The sequence below is a fragment of the Triplophysa dalaica genome, chromosome 24 (genome assembly GCF_015846415.1).
Source record: "Triplophysa dalaica isolate WHDGS20190420 chromosome 24, ASM1584641v1, whole genome shotgun sequence".
Lineage (NCBI taxonomy): Eukaryota > Metazoa > Chordata > Actinopteri > Cypriniformes > Nemacheilidae > Triplophysa > Triplophysa dalaica.
In genome coordinates, this window is record NC_079565.1 from 5287923 (window position 1) to 5307939 (window position 20017).

Consider the following 20017-nt stretch of genomic DNA (forward strand, 5'->3'; position numbering starts at 1 on the left):
TATAACAATCTTTGTTAAGAACACGTATCTTCACAATAAACATAGTTTTCCATTCATATTTTTTGAATAGTGCTTTTCGCAAAAATATAATTCTGTCGTGAAATTCCCTGTTGAGCTGCATTCAATAGAAATGCCGTTTTGGTGGACTTCAAATCCCAGAAGACACTGCGACCGATTTCCGTTTCTACTGTTACTATAGCTACACTCGCCGTTCAAAAGCCGTACACAAACACTGGCAAGTTTGTGAAGGAAGGTGCCTGTCAACGGTTTTCAAGCAGGCATTTAGGTATTTAGCTGACTATTACGGTTAAAGTGAATATAAAGTTTGAACTATAAGGTGCAAACTGAACACAAATTGAGGCCTGCCTTAGTGTTTGGTTTAATCTGTATACCCACTGGTTGTGGTCCGACCTAAAGGTTTTTATTACGATGAGACGAAGTATCTCAAAAACAGTAATGTTTCTTATGCAATTATTCATATTAATCATGTTGTGTATGTTTACTGTCTTTGTACTGTGTATTCAGCTGACGAACGATATGGCGGGAAGTGTAGTTCGACTTCATGATGTGTCCTTTGGGAGTGATTTAAGCGTTCAGCCCATCATAATCAACTTCCGCCAGCTCTTCCAAGCCAGAGATGCTCCTGCGATCCTGCCCATGGTTCATTTACCATTCTTTCCTTTTATATAATAATATAAGTTAAATATTTATTTAATATCACGTAAAAGAACATGACTAAAACATAATGCATCGTGCTCCAATATATCACGTGACGGTTTCAGCAGCAACAACATAAACAAACGTCATATGGCCCAAACTTAACTTCCGGTAGACCTCTGCAAAGAATTAATAACGTTTTATTGTAATTCATCACATAGCGCAATCTAAATCTAAATATGACTTTAAATGACGTATAGATTAAATAGTTTTATTGTAACCAAACACAGTCCGGAAGTTAGCTTCAGTCGTCCAATGAAACCGTTTACGATTCTGTTGCTTCTAAATACCTTCAAATAACATAAGTTGCAGATTGTTTTAAGCTCAAAATAATATATGAAAAATGTCTCTGATTTACTCACCCTTATGCCAGGTGTAGATGATTTCCTTTCTTCATTTGAACGCAACCAAAGTTAGCCTAAATTCAATAATATAAGTTAAATGATTGCCATTGGTTTATAAATAATATACATTTTATATTTCTGTAAACTATTCCTTACGAATTCTAGATAGATATTACTGGGCATTTTAAGTTTAATGTGCTCTAATGCAATCTTAATTAGGGAATGTGTATACTTCAGCTTCTTTAGATAACATTTTTACACTTGGTATGCATTGCAAGCACCCAACTGTAGTTATTTATTCTTTAAGACCTGAACGCATAATGTGGCACGAGATGGGGAAGATTCTAAACAAAGCACACATTGTTGCAGATAATGTAAACATCACAAGTCATTTGCTGTCTGTTCCCTTGCTCTCGTATCTTTGGGTGCTGCTATTTTGCCTTTGGAAATGACAAATAACTCTTTGCTGTAGTTAATCTAAAATACATTGAAGGATGCTATGACTGAAGGACTTACGTAATGATATAAAAAACAAAAGTTTATAATACTCACTAAATGTGCAAAATTGCCTCGCACACCCATGCACTTCCTCTCACTAATTCATTTTAATATCTTTCCATCTCACTCAATTTTATTATCTTGCTTGCTTTATTGATTATTGAACGGCGTATTGGACTTCCTTTTAACATATTAACACTGTGCTTTTAAAATTCGTCTTGCCTTTTATTGCTCTCCCCCTCTTATTCCACGAAATATGAAATTGTAGGGCATGCGTGATCGTAAATGTTCGTCAGGTTTCAGCTTCCCGTTCTATTTATCCAGGAACTCCCTGTCTAAAATCTTTAATGGATTTTTTCCAATGCTGCCTAGTCAGGGCTGTATATATAAACGATAGAATTAGGGGGATGGGAGCCTTACTATAACTTGTGTATTATGGTTCATACATGATACATGTATACATGAAAGCTCCGCATTTGTTTGTTCAGAGATGTTTCTCTTGGTCTTGAAGATAAAAAACGAAGATGTTTTGCGGACAGTGGTGACTTTGCTGGGCACTTCTCTGCATGATATTAGTCCCAGTGATATCCACGTAACAGTACATTGGCCTGGAATAAACACCCTTATTTTGACACGGGACCATGCAGGTACATCATGCATCTTATTCAGCAATATACCATCATTTTGTATTAATGCTAACCCAAGGCTTTATTATGCTGTATCGTGATGTATCTGTAAGGTGTTTTGGCGGAGTATAGTGAAAAAAGACCCAAGAGCAAAAAAAGATCTTTGTTGCCGGCATCCTGTAAAACCACAGAGATAGCAAATTGCATACATAACCTGGGCACTGACCTGTACAGTGATTCTGAAGACGAAAAAGAAGAGGAGAGCTTAGAGAAATCCTCATCAGAAGACAGAGCATACAGGTGTCATAAAAAATACTTTCATTTTGTTCCGGATACACTTAACATACTAACATGTAAAGATACAAAATATTTAAGGTCAGATTTTGCTGGCAATGATGTTTGAATTCAGTTTAAAGGGATACTCCACCCAAAAATAATACTTCTGTCATGAATTACCTACACAGTTGTTTTAAACCTTTATAAATGTATTTGACTTTTTGAACACAAAGAAAGATATTTGGAAAATTGTTAGCCACTCACATTTCTGGGACACCATTTACTACCATAGTAGGAAAAATAAAAATGGTAGTCAGAGGAGCCCCAGGACTGTTTGCTTTCCTAAATATGTTGTTTGTGTTCAACAGAACAAAGACAATTATACAGGTATGGAACAATTTGAGGGTTAGTAAAAGATGACCGCATTTTCATTTTGGGGTGGAGTATACCTTTAATATAAAATAAAAAATAAATAACTCTGCAAGTTAATTGCCATTTTATATTCCAAACAGAGATGGAGATATAGAGGATGTGGAGAGTGAGTGGAGAGTCGGAAACGAAGATATAGAGGGGTGAGTTTAAGAATCGGTAACCGAGTTCATACATAAAAAGACAAGCCAACACCTTTTCACTTGAGTAAGGTTATCCCTTTTCTTCTGTAATCTGAAACTGAAATATTGGTTTTGTATAACCCTGACGGGAGTTCTGATATAAGCGGAAATCCATATCATGGATATGACCTGTATGATTAAGTCTGTCAGAGATAATCTTCTTGGATCACAACAAACCAGAAAGTCAATTAAGTACATTTGTGATGTGGCTAGAATGAATATATTATTAAAAGAAACGAAAAGGCTGAATCATAAAGCCATCAACACCGGAGATATGGGTAGGTAATGGGATAATTTTATAATGGCTCGAGACCATTTAAACATCTTTTTCATTGTGTTTTGCACAAGGTTTTGATTATTAATGAGGGGAAATTAGACAGGAGTCTGCTAAAATCTATTTAATAGAGATTAATTGCTTTTCTACCCTGACACCAGATAATGTTTTGTCAGGTTTCCTGTTAAGCTCTACCCCTCCCGCCCAAAATCACCCATAACGCAAATGTACAGACATCAACCTGACCTTATTACGGTCAATTACAATGACAATTGCTGTCGTATCTGTTATGTACAGTTTTCACTTAATTTTATCATGGTCGGTTGCTATGACAGTGCTAATGCATGGTTGCTGTTGCAACTAAGCTATATTTAAAAACATATTTAAAAATCATAATTTTAAATGCCTAGTGGTTCCTGTATTCTGGCTTCTCTCTCTCAGTGTGTTAAAAAGTATATATGCACAAGGCTGTACTCTGTTCTTTGTAGGTGGTCTTGGGCTCAGTTTCAAGGTGGGCTACAGGAGTTTGTGGAAGAAGTGAGGAATAGGAGAGAGAGAAGGAAATTGGAAGGGGAGGAAAAAGAGATGGCAGCATCTGCTATAGGACCTGAATCTCTGATCGTGGCTGCCGCTTGCTATGACTTCAAGACACTGTGAGCATGCACTAAGTATGCAACTCGGCTGATTCAATCACACAGCTGGGAAGAGACATTTAATATTATTTTGTGAAACAGAACACTAATAGTTTAAAAGAAAGATCATTTTCCTCTCCATGTATCAAATAGCATCATCTGGTCATGTTAAAGGGATAGTTCCCCAAAAAGTTCTGACATCATTTACTTACCCTCTTATTATTATCTCAAACCTGTATTCATTTATTTTATTAATTAGCAAGAACAACCTGAGGGTGAGAAGATGATGACAGGATTTTCATTTTGTGGTAAACTGTCCCATTGATATGGCAGACACTCTACAGTTCACATGGCTAAGACTATTTTATTTTTCTATCCACTTTGTTTATTATTTTTGTCTTTATCTTTTTATCTTGTCTTTATTATGCTAAATCACATTGCATATGAGAGCCAAAAGCCAAACTAGACTCGGCTGTAAGAACAAACTCCTCACTGTGTTCCTGTAGCCTCAGTCAGCACTTTGGCACTTGAGTGGATTCCATCCAGGATTTCTAAAAAGATTTTATTTATATCATCAAACTGAAACAAGCCTTGTCATTATATCATCCCACTGAAGGCTGTTGCTCCACCCTTACTCTATTTCCAGTACAGGGGAGCTGGAGACTGGAGAACCCTGCCCTGCCCTTCTTGCCATGGTGTGTTATTACCAGTCAATGAGAGACTATGGTTTCCTCTCTCTCTTTCACTCCATAGTTGTGCCGATGACTTCCACATGGCCTGTGGTTTAGTTTTAACGTTACATGGCATACAAACACACGCCCATAGTATAACATGGAAACTCACATTGTGACAGTAGATGGGTTATTTTTTAAATATTAAATAGTGGAGCTCTAGTAGGTAAATAGATTAAGGAATATGAATTGGGACTCTGTCTGTGAAATCCATGCTAAAGTCTAATAATTTATAAGATTTATGAATCAGATTTCAACCATTAAGTTCACTATGATTTAAATGTTTGACATGACCATACACATTCAGTATTAAAGATTTTAAGGATATGTTTTCACACAATGTTCATCACATTATGTAGAATGATTTTAGGAAGAAAAACAAAGCTGCATAAACTTGCATTGTATTTTATTAAAGCTGCAATGTGTAGCTTTTTTAGGTTAAAAATGACCAAACTTATTTAGCAAGTACCTAAAAATGGTCAGGTACAGTTTGGCAGTAAATTTTATGTTTCAAACCGAAATGATGATATTGGAGCAAAAGGGGCAAAAGCTTATACTCTTATAAAATAATACAAACATTTTAAGGTGGTTATATTTTTCATTTTTTAACGCATTTGGCATACGGTTTGTAACCTTTTCCCACTTTAAAATGAATCCAAATCTACTTTTCTGGGGTGCCATACTGTTCCTGTCATTAATTTTTCCATCTTCCAAATTTATACAGTTTTCTTTAAAAGGTATAAAAACATACATGGATTACACAATCCACAGCAAAAGGACATGTGTTTCCTGGGAAAGAATTGTGGATTCTGCTAGCGCCAAAGCTGAGCTACAGAAACACACTATACATGTACAAGCACAATAGAGAGCTATAATGTACAACATAATGGACTACATACAGTAAAACATTAAGAGCCCACATACAGAATAAAACAATGAACACGGCTAATGTGCTGTCAGTGTTTATTTAATAAGAAAAACCGTAGTAGGAGTTGGTATAATGAAGACAAAGATAAGAGGAACAGTTGACCCAAAAATGAAAATCTGTCACCATTTACTCACCCTCAAGTTGTTCCAAATCTGTATACATTTATTTTTTCTGATGAACACAGAGAAAGGTATTTGGAAGAATGCTTGCAACCAAACAGTTCTTGGCAACCATTGAGGAAACACACAAACAGCTTAGTAAACTTCTTCGTTCTGTTGAAAATAATAGAAGATATTTTGAAGAACGAAGGAAAGCAAACAGTTCTGGGCGCTTTTGATACCATTGTAATTTTTCCTACTATGGTAGTCAATGGTGGCCAAGAACTGTTTGGTAACAAACATTCTAACAAAAATCTTTCTCCGTGTTCATCAGAACAAAGAAACGTATACAGATTTGGAGCAACTCGAGAGTGAGTAAATATAAGAATTTTCATTTTTGGGTGAACTGTCCCTTTAAGAGGACTGTTGTTTCTCTCTTTCTGATTGTAGGTCTACAGACACAGTGCTTCAACTTTCTCTTCTGGCTGTGAGGAAACGCTTCAGGAATCTAGGCCTTGGCAGCTTCATCATGATGGTAAAGACACACATAAAGCTTACCTATGACTGCACATTTTTTTGTCAAATGTCCCTATGATTGAGTCACTGATACATATTTAAAATTATGAAACAGTGTTGTATAGCTTTGGTTTAATTTTACAGGCTGCTCGACTAAAATCACCATTCACTTTAAATGTATAAAACATTTTTTTTTTAAACTTCTTGTCTTCCACTTTTAAAATAAAATTTACAGGCGCAATGTTACACCCGTTAAGTGGCAAAGTTTTTTTTTGTAGAATCTATTCATTCAATAATATGGCCTACTTGTGTATAGACACTGCCCTCTATTGTTTGCATGCAGTACTGCGGTTTTATTTCTAAACAAATACATTTTTCTCAGAATATATTTGATCTTATGCTTATGTATACAGTATGTGGGTGTGTGTTTGTTTAATGGACTTTGTTTCAGCTTTTAAAGCATCAGTCTGTGGTGGGAAAATATGACGCGCTTGTTGTCCACACTAGCAGCAATACAGTAGGTTTCTTCAAGCGGCACGACTTGACCGACGACATCGTCCTCAACGAAAAGTTCAAGTAACAATCCAATGCCGTGGCACAGATGTTTTCATTTAAATCTACATTTTTTGCCCATCTCGATGCCGTATGATTCATGAAGGGAATTTGATACAAGATAATCTAGTGTTTTATTGAACAGGGAGCTGAAAGAAGATTGGAACAACAGTATTCTGATGAGCTACCTGCCACCATTTACAACAGGTGAGACGGGCACACGCACGTAATACATACATTTATATACTAACCGAGTAATAGATTCATTATGCACTTTCCACGGCAGATCTAGAGATGAGAAATCCTACTTACTCCCCAGATTTTGAAAAGCTGGAGATGGATCTTGATATAGTGTGAGTTAAGCTCAACATGTTTATCGAGATTTTGTCAAATTCACATGATGCCATACTAAGGATGGTGGTTGCCAGGGTGTTGCTATGCTGCCTTGAGTTACCCTAACAACGTCTTTGCAAGCATCACCAATAAGTAGAATGGAGCTGTAAGATGTGCAAGCGCTCTTTTTCATTTTTCGTTTGGCTTAGACGGGAGCAAGCTCTCTCTGTCTATCAGCAACAGATGATTTGTGTGACCAGACTGATCAAAGAGGTCAAGACCTTGCACTCACAGGTGATATTAGATAATACATAACATGTGACAGTCTTTTAAATTCAGTGATGATTTGAATGCATTATAAACACAGATCCTCAGTATTAATTTAATGTGCTTATTTTGTGTATGTGTCGGTGGCTTCTTGCTTTTCAGCTTTACCAACAACGTGAAGAAGTGAGACGCCTTAATTCCAAGTTAGAGAATGAAAGACGAGCTCGACGTAAAATTGGTAGGTTCACTTTTCATTCATTTTAATAGACGATGAGTTCAATGTTTTCATTCTCGTGTTCATTTCTCTAGAGCACAAGTTCTTGTTGTACAAGCTGAAGAACGCAGAACAACTGTTAGACAACATTGTGTCGGATTCAGGTGAGTGTGTGTTTGTTGATCAAATACTGTAAGGGGGTGTTTCAAAGTACCATATGTGATGGGCCGAGTGCAGAAATGCTCATAAGATTCTTCACTTGTCAGACAGACTCAGCGACCATGACGTCCCTTTAGAGCACTTGACTAAAAACAGGCTGAAACTGACCTTTGCTTACTATCCCAATTATAAAAGCTTTTTGTCTTCTTGCTTGGACTCACGGAGCCAGCCAGCTGAGTTATTATAATGAGTCATATGAGTCACTCTAGTTCTGCCTCAACGGAGGCGCAGAAGCCCATAAGATCTATACCGTCTATAAAAACAGGAGCCAAGAGAGGTGTTATAATGAGTGCACTAAATTTACTGTTCAAAGAGGTTGACCCAACCACTTGCTCCTGTCAAACTAAGTTGACATTTATTCAAGTATGAGAATTATTTCACCATGGTTAAGAATATATATTTTTTCATTTTTATTGTTAAATGGCTTGCATGGTAAAATCAAATTTAAATGAATCAGAATTTGTGCATTTACAGTAGACTATTTTATTACATGGCTTAATCTATTAGATTTTATTATGCATATTTAATCATTATTAGGGCTATCAAATGATTAATCTTATGTTGAATAAAGTTTGTGTTTCCATTATATATGTCTGTGTATTATGCATATTATTATGCATGTTTTTTAAGTAAAATATAAAATGTAAAAATGAATAAACATTTATATATAATGAATTTTTTTGCTAAATATAAAAAAATACATTGTAAATATTTCCCAACATATTTACATGTATGTGAATGTGTAAGTATTTATCATTATAAATACAAAAATAAAAATATTCACAATCTCAGACATATGTTGTGTCATCAAAAACTTGAAGTCTAGATGCATGTGCAGATGGTGTGTTGCAGTTGTTGTGTGCTTTCCAGATGTTCCGGCAATTGTTAACCAGGAGGATTCCAGCCCAGGAGAACCAGAACAAGGAGAGCAGTCAGATGAGTTATCTATCCAAACAACAGGGGGCGATGGAGGGGTGATGCAGTAAAAAATATGCTTAATTTCACTCTTCAAATGCTCTTGTGATGATAAACATAGCATTTCATCTACACTTATTTATTTATTAACTTTTAGAAAATGAATTTAGGAATGTTTCAAACGGATTAGCTGTTTTAGAAATCTAATATTGAATTATATTAAGAATTATATATTTTAAACTTGGAGTTTGCATAAAGTGAATTTTTTGTATTTTCTTCATTATTTTCACATTTTATGGGCATACTTGTTGATTCTCAAAGTTAATTTTTTTTCCCTTTTTTTATGTCTCTGTATTACACAGTTTTGAAAGCCACTCTTTTATTTGTCTGACAATAATAAATCTTTCCAAAAATAAACTGGGTTAAATTGGAAACAACACACTTTATCACACACAAGCATTTTTTATTGAGCATCTGTGTATAAACGCTCTCAGAAAAATGTGTCATATGCTAACAGATAGGCATCATTATACATGTAAAGTTTACGGTCAACAGGGTTGTAGTTCAGGTTGGCTATTCCAGCTGCGACTTTCTCAAAAGGCACAGAAAGAGTGTTGATCTCCTGACCAGTGACTGTGTCAAAGGCATAAAATACCTCCTCTTGGTAAGTATTAACATAGCGTGTGGCATACAAGACCCCGCACACCATAAAAGTGCTCGTGACAGACCTCTTAAACAGATGTGTCTTCCAGGTATGTGTGATGTTGAGCTCCACCGGGTCCAGGCGACTCAACACGATGTTGCCGTGGTTCTCCTCTGTGGCGTATATCACCCACACAGCGTCTTGATCCGCTTCCAGATCGATGTCTGTCCAATCACGACAGCTGTAGTAGCAGAACGGAAACTTGTTGTCGATGCCGGCACCATCGAGATTAATACGCTTGGTCGTCTTTGTTGTAATATTGAAGCTACAAATCTCAGCTTTGCTGTAGCATTGGTAAAACACAGTGTTGTCGTACAGTATAGTGCCAGAGCCCTGGACCGTGTTTTTGTCACTGTAAGATGGTGCAATAGGTTCGTCTTTGTAGTTTTTGTTGCCCATGAAATCCTCATACAATTTGTAAATTCGAATTGTGCTGCCATGCTTGTTTCCACTGACTAGACAATGCTCCCAGTAGAGCTGGTTGCTGGTAAAACTGGCATCTTGCCCCCAAGCACCAGAAATATACGATTTACTGAAGGAATTGAGCTTGGTGACAATTGGAGAACTTATGTTGGTCATGATACGGTGATGACAAGAGCCTGCAAGGTGACACAATGTTAAGTGATGGATGGGTGGATTACACTCGGTATGTTCTCATAAAAATATTAAAAGAATTCAAAGAAAGTCAGAAATGTACTTACTTCTAAAATCATTTGGTACGGTTCGACTGATCTGCACACGATTGTTAAGATTGCGTAACCTCTTCTTCATTGTCTCTAGATTGAAGGTGTCGTCTTTGTACATCTTTTCGACGTCGCTCTTTGCTTGACTCACCTGAGAAGAAAATGGACCTTTTGTTTCTTAAATCTTTAACACATGCACCATTTATTTACATTCCATGGATAGTTCCACATCTGTAATCTACCTCATCTAAAAAATGTTGTGCTTCTTTGGAGTTGTTTATGTGTGTTTCACTGATGGCATGCTGGATCATTTGTAGTTCTTTGTTCAGCTGTCGCAGGTGAAGTGCGTTGTACAGTCCACTTGTTTGAAGGTACTCAAATCGCTTGAGACGGGCTGTGAGATTTTTAAGATTGGCTTTTACCTTCGGCAGTTCTACATTTTGTGTCGAGACCTAGAAATCACCACAAAAGTGTGTTTATTAACAGTTTCTACAGATAGACAGACAGACAGACAGACAGACAGACAGACAGACAGATAGATAGATAACCTTATAGTGAAACTCATCCAGGTTGTTTTCAGATAGATAGATAGATAGATAGATAGATAGATAGATAGATAGATAGATAGATAGATAGATAGATAGATAGATAGATAGATAGATAGATAGATAGATAGATAGATAGATAGATAGATAGATAGATAGATAGATAGATAGATAACCTTATAGTGAAACTCATCCAGGTTGTTTTCACAGGTCTGAACCTGTGCTGTGACTTCTATGAAGCGTGCAGCTGGGAATGTCCAGATAGAGCTGTTTATTTTACACATGCAGGAATCATTTTTCAGTTGACCTGGAACTTTCTGAGACTGACCAGTTCCCTTAGTGAACAAAATCACACACGTTTAGACTGAATCATACAAAATTGAGTGAATCGGTTGTAAAAATCTGTGTGCCAGGACACAAAAATAAACACTTACGGTGACTGTGAGGAGCAGCAGGTACAGGAACATGATAACCAAATGAACCGAGAAACTAAAAGACGTTCTTTAAACGTGCATGAAAACCACAAAGATGTTGCAATGTTAGATAGAGTATGCAAATTCCTGCTTTTTTACTTTTTAAGGAGGATGTGAAAATTGCACGAATGTGGAATTTTAAAACATTGAGGAAGATATTAAGTTGAGAAATGAAGGAAAATACACAGTGAACCTGCAATTACCCACAAGTTAAAAGTCAGCAAATGTTTACAACCCCAGTTCCTTAAAATGTTTGTTATAGCAACAATACTCATTAAACCCAACACAAAACATGATTACATGATTTTTTGTTATTCAAGCTCAATGTGAATTCATCGGAATTGGTAACAATGACATAAAAACATTTTAAAAATCCTAATTTTGGACAAAACCACAACCAAATAATTAAGAATAAATGTAAGCAATATATACATAATATTTTAAGATTTTTCATTGATTTAAGCATCAACATGAAGTTGAAATGATAATTATTTATTATTATTTATAATAATTTATTTTTTGCCACCCAAAATAGTTCAAATTGTTCTGCTCTGAAGATTGTATTAACTGTCTGCTACATTAAAAAAAAAGATTGGACAAATAACACTTTAAAAATCCACTTAAAAACTTGAGGTAGCCTGTTAACTGTCACCCGTCCCGTATAAGGGACACCTAAGTTTTTGTCAATATTGTGCATGTAATTTCTAATCGAATCATGACAAACTATATATCATTGGAAAGGTCTAAGACTCTAGAATAGAGTTTTTTTAATAATTTATGTAGCCAGAGTAATTGTTTATTTTTTATAAAGAGTGTGCTTAGATTTTTTGTTACCCCTATTTTTTTAATGTATTTTTAATCAAATAAAAACAAACTTTTTTATTTATTTTTTACAATAAACCTAAAAAAATACCTTTGTGTAAAAAAAATCTGTGCGTGTGTGTGTGATTTTTGCTGTTATTGCAATAGTCAGCTACTTTTTTTTTAAACTAGACCAACCGTAAGTCTCTATTCTAAAGAATTCATCAGTTACAGCAATTTTAGTTCCAACATGCGTTTTCATGTGTAGGCTCAGAAAAGGGCTCCGACAGTTAACTTAAAAGCTTCCTTGACTTTTTATGTTCAATCAAATTTGCTCTTAAAATATATAGAACCATCTTAAAAAAATCTAGTTTAACAACTCGTTTTTAAAGTCAATATAATTTAAGTTCAATTGACTTTTTAAGGAAGCTGAAATTGGTGGGGGAGTTCAGTGAAGGGGAAGTTAGAGATACATTGATCTCAGTATTTCAGGATAAGGCTACAAATATAGCCAGTTTATTCAAAAGGGAGTTACAATATGAGGAAACAAAAAATTATAGCTTCTTAATTTTACATTCATTTCTCCTTTTTGTTCTCATGTCAGCAGAATCCAGTTTGTTTCACAAACATTTAAGACACATACCATATTAAGACAAACATTTAAGACAAAAATGAATATGAATAAATGCGTAAGTCAATTTATTACAGTTACAGTCAAGCTTAAAAGGTGTTACTTTAAACTGCCCTGACAGCATACTTAAAAATAAAGATGCTGCAAAATATTATTCAAAGCAAAGTCAAAGAAAATTCTTGTCCCTAAAAAAACAGTTTCGGTCAAGGTTCTCAAAAGAACCATTTTTTCTTATATCTTTATATAGTAAAAATATTTCTTTAAGGAACCATACAGCCCAAGAAATTATTATATGAAAATATATATATATTAAAAAGTGTGTGCCAAATCTATGATAATTGCAAAACCTTTAACTTAAAAAAACATTAATATGATTTGATGGGAGAAGTGTAAAGTTTTGCATGCTTTCTAAGTGCAATGGAAAGGGACGTTTATCTATGGAAAAAATCACAACTGTTGTATGCACGTACTAAAAATTCCAATGAACTGAAGAGGTCTTCGAAATTATAGAAGCAATTTCAATGACCAATTTGATTATTAAATATTGATCAATATATAGAAAAATTTCTAAATGATCTCAAACATTTCTCATCAAATTTACCCAAATCCAGAATAGTTTATCACTACAATCACTATTCATTTAACGTCTTCACACGCACTTAATGCATTTTAACAATTGTCTCACTTGGTTCCTTTTTAATATCTCTCAAGAATAATCGGTCACACTTCAGTATAGGGTGCAATTCTTGCTATTAACAAACAATTATCTATGACTTTTCCCCAATTAACTCTTAATTTGTGTCTTATTAATAGTTAGTAAGGTAGTTATTAGGTTTAGGGATTGGGTATGATCAGGAATGTAGAATATGTGCCTAATAAGTACTAATAAAACGCCAATATGCCTATAATATGCATGCTAATAAATTAATAGTGAGAATTGCCCCTTATACTGTTACCGAATAATCTGCTGATACTTAAATGAAACACAAGAATTCTACCAAGTCAACATGAAAAAAAAACATAAACTTTCCTCTGAGAAGTCAAAGTTCGCAGATGGGCCAACTCCAGTTGTTAACCACCTCCTGGAGGTTCAGATGAACTTCTTCAATCTGATCTCAATTCCACATGTCAGCAGAAACGAGTGACTGGTTAAAATCTCTGACACACAAAGTTCTTTATTCTTGAGGCGAGAGGACTCAAACCCTTCCGATCGCAGACATGATTCAGTCCAATTTATTCATTGTGATGTCTATCATTGCTGTAATTTCATCACAGGTAAAAAATAACCGTACCTTATGTAAAAAAGTTTGTTTTTATGCATATTGTGTAATGTTTGTTTTATTAATCAGTTAATTGAACACTTTGTAATTTTTGGTTATTCCAGTCTGTAAGAGGGAAAGACTGCGTGTGCGAGTTACAAAATTCTGAGTCTGCCTTTCCCGAGAGCAAACTCGTGAGAGTGGAAATCACTGCGGTGGAATGTTTAAGAAACATCAGTTCAGAAAAGGTATCAAGTTACTGATTTTCATGAAAAGTAGTCTTCTATCATAGGTATTCTGGCCAAACATTATAACAAATATGTTGAGTTTGCTATATACATCTATGCACTTTGTGATGTTGTGTGCAGAGGACAGAGGTGGACAGGCTCGTGCTGGGTCTCCAACACCGTCTCAAACAACTGAATGAGAATGTGGCCATGCTGGAAAAAGAAGACAATGGAAATCTTTACGGGGCGGTGTCTCTGCGCATCATTCAGTTAGAGTTAGCCGAGCTTCAGGATCTTCTGGACAAACTCAGCAGAACCAACACCAATAACCAGCAGCTCAGCACAGAGATAGCAGATCAGGTGACTGTTGACAATATATTTCATAAACGTTTTGCAGTTAGTTTGTCACATATCTCAGCTTAAAGGGGTCATATGGCACGTTCAGTTATAGTTATAATTACAATCTTTTTTAAACGTTAAATGCACAATAGAGAGTAAAAGAAGACGTCTTTTCTTTCTCTTTCAATAAATAAAAGTTCAACAGAAATGTTTGTTTAAGGTAACTTGTAATTTCAGTTTATTCTGTAATTTTTTTCAATGTTAATTGTGGCATTTGCTGAATCGTATTTTATTCCACATTTAAAGCTCCAAGATATGAAAAACACAATGGAAGAGCTGGAGAGCTTCGATAGCACAATGGTGATATTGAAACAGCGTGAAAATGAACGTATCAAGAGGGACTTGAAACTGTGCGAGAAGGAGCTCAATGCCACAACACCGCCCCCTACACCTTTCATGGGTATTCTGCATTTTCTTTATTTATGCAGCTAAAGCTAACAAGTTCAAGTCTTGTATTAAACTTTAATTCTCTCTTTTAAGGCAACTGTGGTCTTGGTCAGATGGTCAATGTGTCAGGACCTAAAATCTATTCCCTCACGGTATACGGGACCTCTTACAGTTTTGGCGCTTGGGGCAGGGATGCAAATCCAGCACCAGGAGACGAGAACAAGTACTGGCTGGTGGTGCTGTCCAGTAGTAATGCGTATGGCCACTATGTTCGCCAATACAATAGTATGAGTACGATTTTATTAGGCATAGGACCTACAGATATACACATATCAAGCTCCAACCCCACAACTAACACAATTCAGGGGCCAAACATGGTCATGTATGAAAATTCCCTTTACTATAACTGTTACAACACGCTGAATGTCTGTAAGTTTAATATGACGACTCGCTCTGTTACTAATGTGGCGCTGCCTAGTGATGCAGGTTTTAACAGCAAGTTTCCCTTTGCACATCTTGGCACAACATACGCCTATACTGATATGGATTTTGCCGCAGATGAATCTGGCGTGTATGTTATCTATGCTACAACAAGCAACTTTGGAAATGTAGTTATCGGTAAAGTTGAGACTAGCACTCCACCTGTGTTGAATCAAACATGGTCAACAACTCTGCACAAAAAGACCGTCACAAACACTTTTATGGTGTGCGGCGTGCTGTACGCCACCCGTTACTTGGACAAAGACACAGAGGAGATCTTTTATTCATTCGATACGAAAACCAACACAGAGCGCTACGATTGGAGAATTCACATCAGGAAGATGCAGGCAAATATTAAGTTTCTGAATTATGACTCCAGAGATCATCTGCTGTATGTGTACAGTGATGCCTACGTTCTTACATATGATATCATGTTTCAGTAAATGAAGTTGGTATAAAAAATAAACGTTGGAGAAAATTATTTCTCTTAAATGTTTGTGATTTGGGGGTTATTAAAATGACACCATCATCTATACACAGTCAGTGACTTCCTGATGGATGATGTACCCACACTGACCACTGTTGTTTGTATGCAATACTGCCATTACACTTGGCAGTAAACAATAAAAGCTTTTATCATGTGGACCTAATTTCACAACCAATCCAGCAATTATGATTCTTATTATGCATGTTTGTTTAATGGCCTATCGATTTCCTTGACCACGCAAGTGAATGTTTAAAGCAAAGGTAGATAGCTTATCAAAAAGCTTAGTGTTATTTTTATTTCCTAATATTCTTTTTATTCTGCTTACCTGAAAATGTGCACTCTAGATGCCCAAGTAACGTTTGTTATTGTTGTCAACATAAAATTGTGACATGGTGGAAAAAAATAACAGCCTACAACACAAGGCACAAATGCTAAAAGTAACGTAGAAAAAAAATTGACAATTACACATTATTAAACATTAAAGGTGGATATATTAATAAAAAGTGTTAAAGTCGTAGTGAAATAAAAAATTACTATGCTAAATTTTTATGAAATATTGCAGAGTTTAGTAGTTTATCAATGTGGGTCATTCTCTTTATAACATTTGTGTGCCCTCATAAAATTTAGTTCAAATCTGAAAATGCACTTCCTTTCTGTAATGTCTAACTATATTAGATGGCTTGGGCGGAGCATCCGTTAACTCCTCCCCTTCAACTGTTAGTCTGCTGACAGTTCCATTTCTAAATGCAACCGAGGGTTTTATACATCCAATCAAATCGCAGAGTAAGCCACGCCCACTGTTTTTCTTATTAAAAATTCCATATCATTCGGAAATCCGTCAAAATATGACCGCAACTAGATTGTGACTTCCACCTGTCAAGTAATGTGCATTCACGCTTATGTTAATTGAAATAAAATAATAAAACGTAGGTTTGTCTTCGCAAAACGTACCCCATCACTGACGGTGTCGATGCGTCCGCCATATTGGAACAGTCAGTTGCTTTTCGGTTTTCAGTTAAAAATCACGAGCCTCCGGTTGTAAAAAGCCCGAGCAGAAACCGGACAACCTTTCACACGTTAGAATGTGTCGGTTTTGGTTATGGTAAGATTTATTTACAAAATAGTACAGGTTTTATATAAATGTTTGGGACAGTACACACATTTGATATTCATGCATGCCTATTAATAGGCAGACGTCTCAGTGCATTCAATCCATGTTTTTATTCAGGTTCCATAAAATAATAAAATACCAAGAAAGCACATTTATTTCATTCATTGATCAAACAATTAATTTTGTCACCTGAAGAATGCTTAAAGTCACATCATAATAAAAACTGTACTGTTTTAAAGACTACAAATCAAACTCCAGTCAGCCTACAAAAAAAATCCATGATATGCAATTTAACTTTAAACAATAAAAAAGTTGTCTGACAATGTTTTAGAAGAAGACATCAAATGCTAAAAGATATCCATCATTATACATGTAAAGTTTACGGTCAACAGGGTTGTAGTTCAGGTTGGCTATTCCAGCTGCGACTTTCTCAAAAGGCACAGAAAGAGTGTTGAGCTCCTGACCAGTGACTGTGTCAAAGGCATAAAATACCTCCTCTTGGTAAGTATTAACATAGCGTGTGGCATACAAGACCCCGCACACCATAAAAGTGCTCGTGACAGACCTCTTAAACAGATGTGTCTTCCAGGTATGTGTGATGTTGAGCTCCACCGGGTCCAGGCGACTCAACACAATGTTGCCGCGGTTCTCCTCCGTGGCGTATATCACCCACACAGCATCTTGATCCGCTTCCAGATCGATGTCTGTCCAATCACGACAGCTGTAGTAGCAGAACGGAAACTTGTTGTCGATGCCGGCACCATCAAGATTAATACGCTTGGTCGTCTTTGTTGTAATATTGAAGCTGCAAATCTCAGCTTTGCTGTAGCATTGGTAAAACACAGTGTTGTCGTACAGTATAGTGCCAGAGCCCTGGACCGTGTTTTTGTCACTGTAAGATGATGTAATAGGTTCGTCTTTGTAGTTTTTGTTGCCCATGAAATCTTCATACAATTTGTAAATTCTGATTGTTTTGCCATGTTTGTGTCCACTGACTAGACAATGCTCCCAGTAGAGCTGCTTGCTGTTTAATTTAGCATCTCGCCCCCAAGCGCCAGAGACATATGAGTAACTTTGGGAATTGAGCTTTGTGGTGCTTGGAGAGCTTATGTTGGTCATGATACGCTGATGACAAGAACCTGTAAGTAGAATGGTATGTATAAGTCACATGTTTATATGTTGCTTTAAAAGTACAGTAAACACTTCGTATGAGTTCTGGGCAGTACACATAAGCATAAACGCTTTTATTATAAAGATCTGCCGTAAATGTAAATGTAAATAAAGATTCATGAAGAAAAAAACTCATTAGGCCTTTAACATTTACACTTTTACCCACTTACCTACTGAGAGTCACATAAGTACTTACTTCTAAAATCATCTGGGATGGTTTTGCAGGTTTGCGCTCTGTTGTTGAGATCACGTAAGCGTGTTTTCATCGCCTCGAGATTGAAGAAATTGTCCTCATTCATACTCTTAATGTCGTTCCTTGCTTTAGCCAACTTAGAGAAACAAAAAAAATATATGCATCATTTTGTTTATGTCACAAAGCTCATGTCACAAAGATAAAAAACGTTCAGAATGTATCCTATAAGCTTTTTCGAATCTGAAGTCCGCAAAATTTTAAAACGAAGGAAATCTACCTCATTCAGAAGTTTATGGGTCTCTCTGCTGGGGTTTTTCTGGTGTGCTTCGCTGGCGGTCTGATGGATCGTTTCGATTTCCTGGCTCAGCTCTTGCAGGTGAAGAGCGTTGTACAGGCCATTGGTGTTGAGATACTCAAAGGGTTTCAAACGTTTAACTATGTTCTTAAGGGTCGCTTCCATCTTTGGCAGCTCTACAATGTTGTTTTTTATCTGTAAGTTACAACAAATTTGTTCATTGTTGTCAAACATTTGCTCAGTCCATCTGTTCTTATTTTTTTACTTTTGATAATGAAGATGTTAAATATGTCATATTGTATTATATTTATGTAATGGCATATTATTAAGATGATACATTGAGATTTAAAAAATTCACAATAATACATCAATTTGTTGGCATATTTATACAGATGTAATATAACATTTCTCACCTTCGTCTTGAAGTCTTTCAGGTTGTCATCGCAGATCTTGACCTGTTTTTCGATTTCCTCAAACCGTTTGGCAGGGAAAGCCCAGATAGAGCTGCTTAATTCACAAATACAAGCATCCTTGTCCTGTTTACCTAGAATTTTCTGAGCCTGTCCAGACAACTAAACACACACAGTTTCCCTTCAATTCAGTATTTTCACTGTCGAAATTATAATGGTTATGAAACGTTTTTTTTAAGTCAATGAAGTGTTCTTGTGCAAAAACTAAAAAAAGAATTAATTAGACGAAACCTGCAATGTGTAATTTAACAAATATTATTGTTCAGTAATGGACTGTACAAGTAGTACTCCATAGAAGAACCTTTTGTTTCCATAAAGAACCTTTAACATCTGAGGAACATTTCTGTTTCACAAAAGGTTCTTTGTGGCGAGAAATTGTTCTTCAGATTATAAAAAAGTCAGAAATAGATGGTTCTTCAAAGAACCTTTGGCATAATGGTTCGTCTATGTCATCGCTGTGGAGAAACTTTTAAGGACCTTTATTTTTAAGAGTTTATAAAATGAGAAATTTGTAATAAACAATTAAAAAACTATACAAGTATATGCACATTATTAAAGTGAAAACAGAAATAAATGAAAAGAAGTTGTAGAAACCTTCCAGCTGATCCAGAATATGGAAAAGAAAAACTTACTATGACTGAAAGGAGCAACAGATATGAGAGCATGATGGCTGAATGGTGCCAGAAACTAATCAGTTCTACTTTAAACTGCACATACTACATTAGTATTACAAAAGAGTTGTGTAACAACATAAAAAAGCAACGTAACAAAAATATCAGAAATCGAACATCTTAAAAAACAAGCTGTTTCAACATTGTGGTTTTATGTTGGAAATCTGATTTTGAAATTTATGATTTAGCAAATTCTTATCACAACTGAACACGTTCATTTTTCTGTTTCTCGAAACCCTGCACAAAGTTGCAACAGAGATAAGAAAACATTTTTTTTTGCA

General features: G+C 35.7%; 4 protein-coding genes across 6 annotated transcripts; 2 read left to right on the top strand and 2 right to left on the bottom strand.

The window, feature by feature from the left end:
* The first annotated feature begins 61 nt into the window (after positions 1 to 61).
* Positions 62 to 9039, top strand: si:dkeyp-50b9.1 (uncharacterized). 3 transcript variants are annotated; one of them, XM_056739158.1, is made up of 14 exons: positions 62 to 286; positions 526 to 660; positions 2071 to 2206; positions 2299 to 2485; positions 2974 to 3033; positions 3835 to 3999; positions 6186 to 6270; positions 6703 to 6827; positions 6949 to 7010; positions 7090 to 7156; positions 7346 to 7430; positions 7566 to 7641; positions 7713 to 7781; positions 8707 to 8969. In XM_056739158.1, exons 2-14 carry the CDS (start codon positions 538 to 540, stop codon positions 8820 to 8822), a joined length of 1356 nt encoding a protein of 451 aa, XP_056595136.1. In that variant the 5' UTR covers positions 62 to 286; positions 526 to 537; the 3' UTR covers positions 8823 to 8969. The 3 variants fall into 3 exon arrangements, with proteins under 3 accessions (XP_056595136.1, XP_056595137.1, XP_056595138.1); XM_056739159.1 differs by having other exon boundaries at positions 280 to 417; XM_056739160.1 differs by lacking the exon at positions 62 to 286 and having other exon boundaries at positions 524 to 660; positions 2048 to 2206; positions 8707 to 9039.
* A 77-nt stretch (positions 9040 to 9116) lies between these two features.
* LOC130413750 (olfactomedin-like) lies at positions 9117 to 11234 on the bottom strand. Its single transcript, XM_056739161.1, has 5 exons — positions 11117 to 11234; positions 10859 to 11017; positions 10380 to 10589; positions 10156 to 10288; positions 9117 to 10053 (listed from the first exon to the last, which is right to left on the bottom strand). Exons 1-5 carry the CDS (start codon positions 11147 to 11149, stop codon positions 9242 to 9244), a joined length of 1347 nt encoding a protein of 448 aa, XP_056595139.1. The 5' UTR covers positions 11150 to 11234; the 3' UTR covers positions 9117 to 9241.
* A 2424-nt stretch (positions 11235 to 13658) lies between these two features.
* Positions 13659 to 15989, top strand: LOC130414288 (olfactomedin-4-like). The gene is made up of 5 exons (XM_056740124.1): positions 13659 to 13862; positions 13972 to 14094; positions 14215 to 14433; positions 14719 to 14872; positions 14953 to 15989. Exons 1-5 carry the CDS (start codon positions 13806 to 13808, stop codon positions 15780 to 15782), a joined length of 1383 nt encoding a protein of 460 aa, XP_056596102.1. The 5' UTR covers positions 13659 to 13805; the 3' UTR covers positions 15783 to 15989.
* Positions 15990 to 17028: 1039 nt separating this feature from the next.
* On the bottom strand, positions 17029 to 19770 carry si:ch211-194m7.8 (olfactomedin). The gene is made up of 5 exons (XM_056740162.1): positions 19698 to 19770; positions 19009 to 19167; positions 18578 to 18790; positions 18304 to 18436; positions 17029 to 18076 (listed from the first exon to the last, which is right to left on the bottom strand). Exons 1-5 carry the CDS (start codon positions 19728 to 19730, stop codon positions 17265 to 17267), a joined length of 1350 nt encoding a protein of 449 aa, XP_056596140.1. The 5' UTR covers positions 19731 to 19770; the 3' UTR covers positions 17029 to 17264.
* Between the last annotated feature and the right edge of the window lie 247 nt (positions 19771 to 20017).

What these genes read in the sequence shown, in the direction of transcription:
- si:dkeyp-50b9.1 (XM_056739158.1), top strand. Translation starts at nt 538, where the DNA reads ATGGCGGGAAGTGTAGTTCGACTTCATGATGTGTCCTTTGGGAGTGAT. An exon ending in TTTGACACGGGACCATGCAG is followed by an intron (nt 2,207 to 2,298) that starts GTACATCATGCA and finishes TGTATCTGTAAG; the next exon opens with GTGTTTTGGCGGAGTATAGT. An exon ending in CCTGCCACCATTTACAACAG is followed by an intron (nt 7,011 to 7,089) that starts GTGAGACGGGCA and finishes TTTCCACGGCAG; the next exon opens with ATCTAGAGATGAGAAATCCT.
- LOC130413750 (XM_056739161.1), bottom strand. Translation starts at nt 11,149, where the DNA reads ATGTTCCTGTACCTGCTGCTCCTCACAGTCACC. An exon ending in TGCTGCTCCTCACAGTCACC is followed by an intron (nt 11,018 to 11,116) that starts GTAAGTGTTTAT and finishes TTGTTCACTAAG; the next exon opens with GGAACTGGTCAGTCTCAGAA. An exon ending in CGTACCAAATGATTTTAGAA is followed by an intron (nt 10,054 to 10,155) that starts GTAAGTACATTT and finishes GTCACCTTGCAG; the next exon opens with GCTCTTGTCATCACCGTATC.
- LOC130414288 (XM_056740124.1), top strand. Translation starts at nt 13,806, where the DNA reads ATGATTCAGTCCAATTTATTCATTGTGATGTCTATCATTGCTGTAATT. An exon ending in TTGCTGTAATTTCATCACAG is followed by an intron (nt 13,863 to 13,971) that starts GTAAAAAATAAC and finishes TGGTTATTCCAG; the next exon opens with TCTGTAAGAGGGAAAGACTG. An exon ending in GAAACATCAGTTCAGAAAAG is followed by an intron (nt 14,095 to 14,214) that starts GTATCAAGTTAC and finishes TGTTGTGTGCAG; the next exon opens with AGGACAGAGGTGGACAGGCT.
- si:ch211-194m7.8 (XM_056740162.1), bottom strand. Translation starts at nt 19,730, where the DNA reads ATGCTCTCATATCTGTTGCTCCTTTCAGTCATA. An exon ending in TGTTGCTCCTTTCAGTCATA is followed by an intron (nt 19,168 to 19,697) that starts GTAAGTTTTTCT and finishes GTGTGTGTTTAG; the next exon opens with TTGTCTGGACAGGCTCAGAA. An exon ending in CCCATAAACTTCTGAATGAG is followed by an intron (nt 18,437 to 18,577) that starts GTAGATTTCCTT and finishes TGTTTCTCTAAG; the next exon opens with TTGGCTAAAGCAAGGAACGA.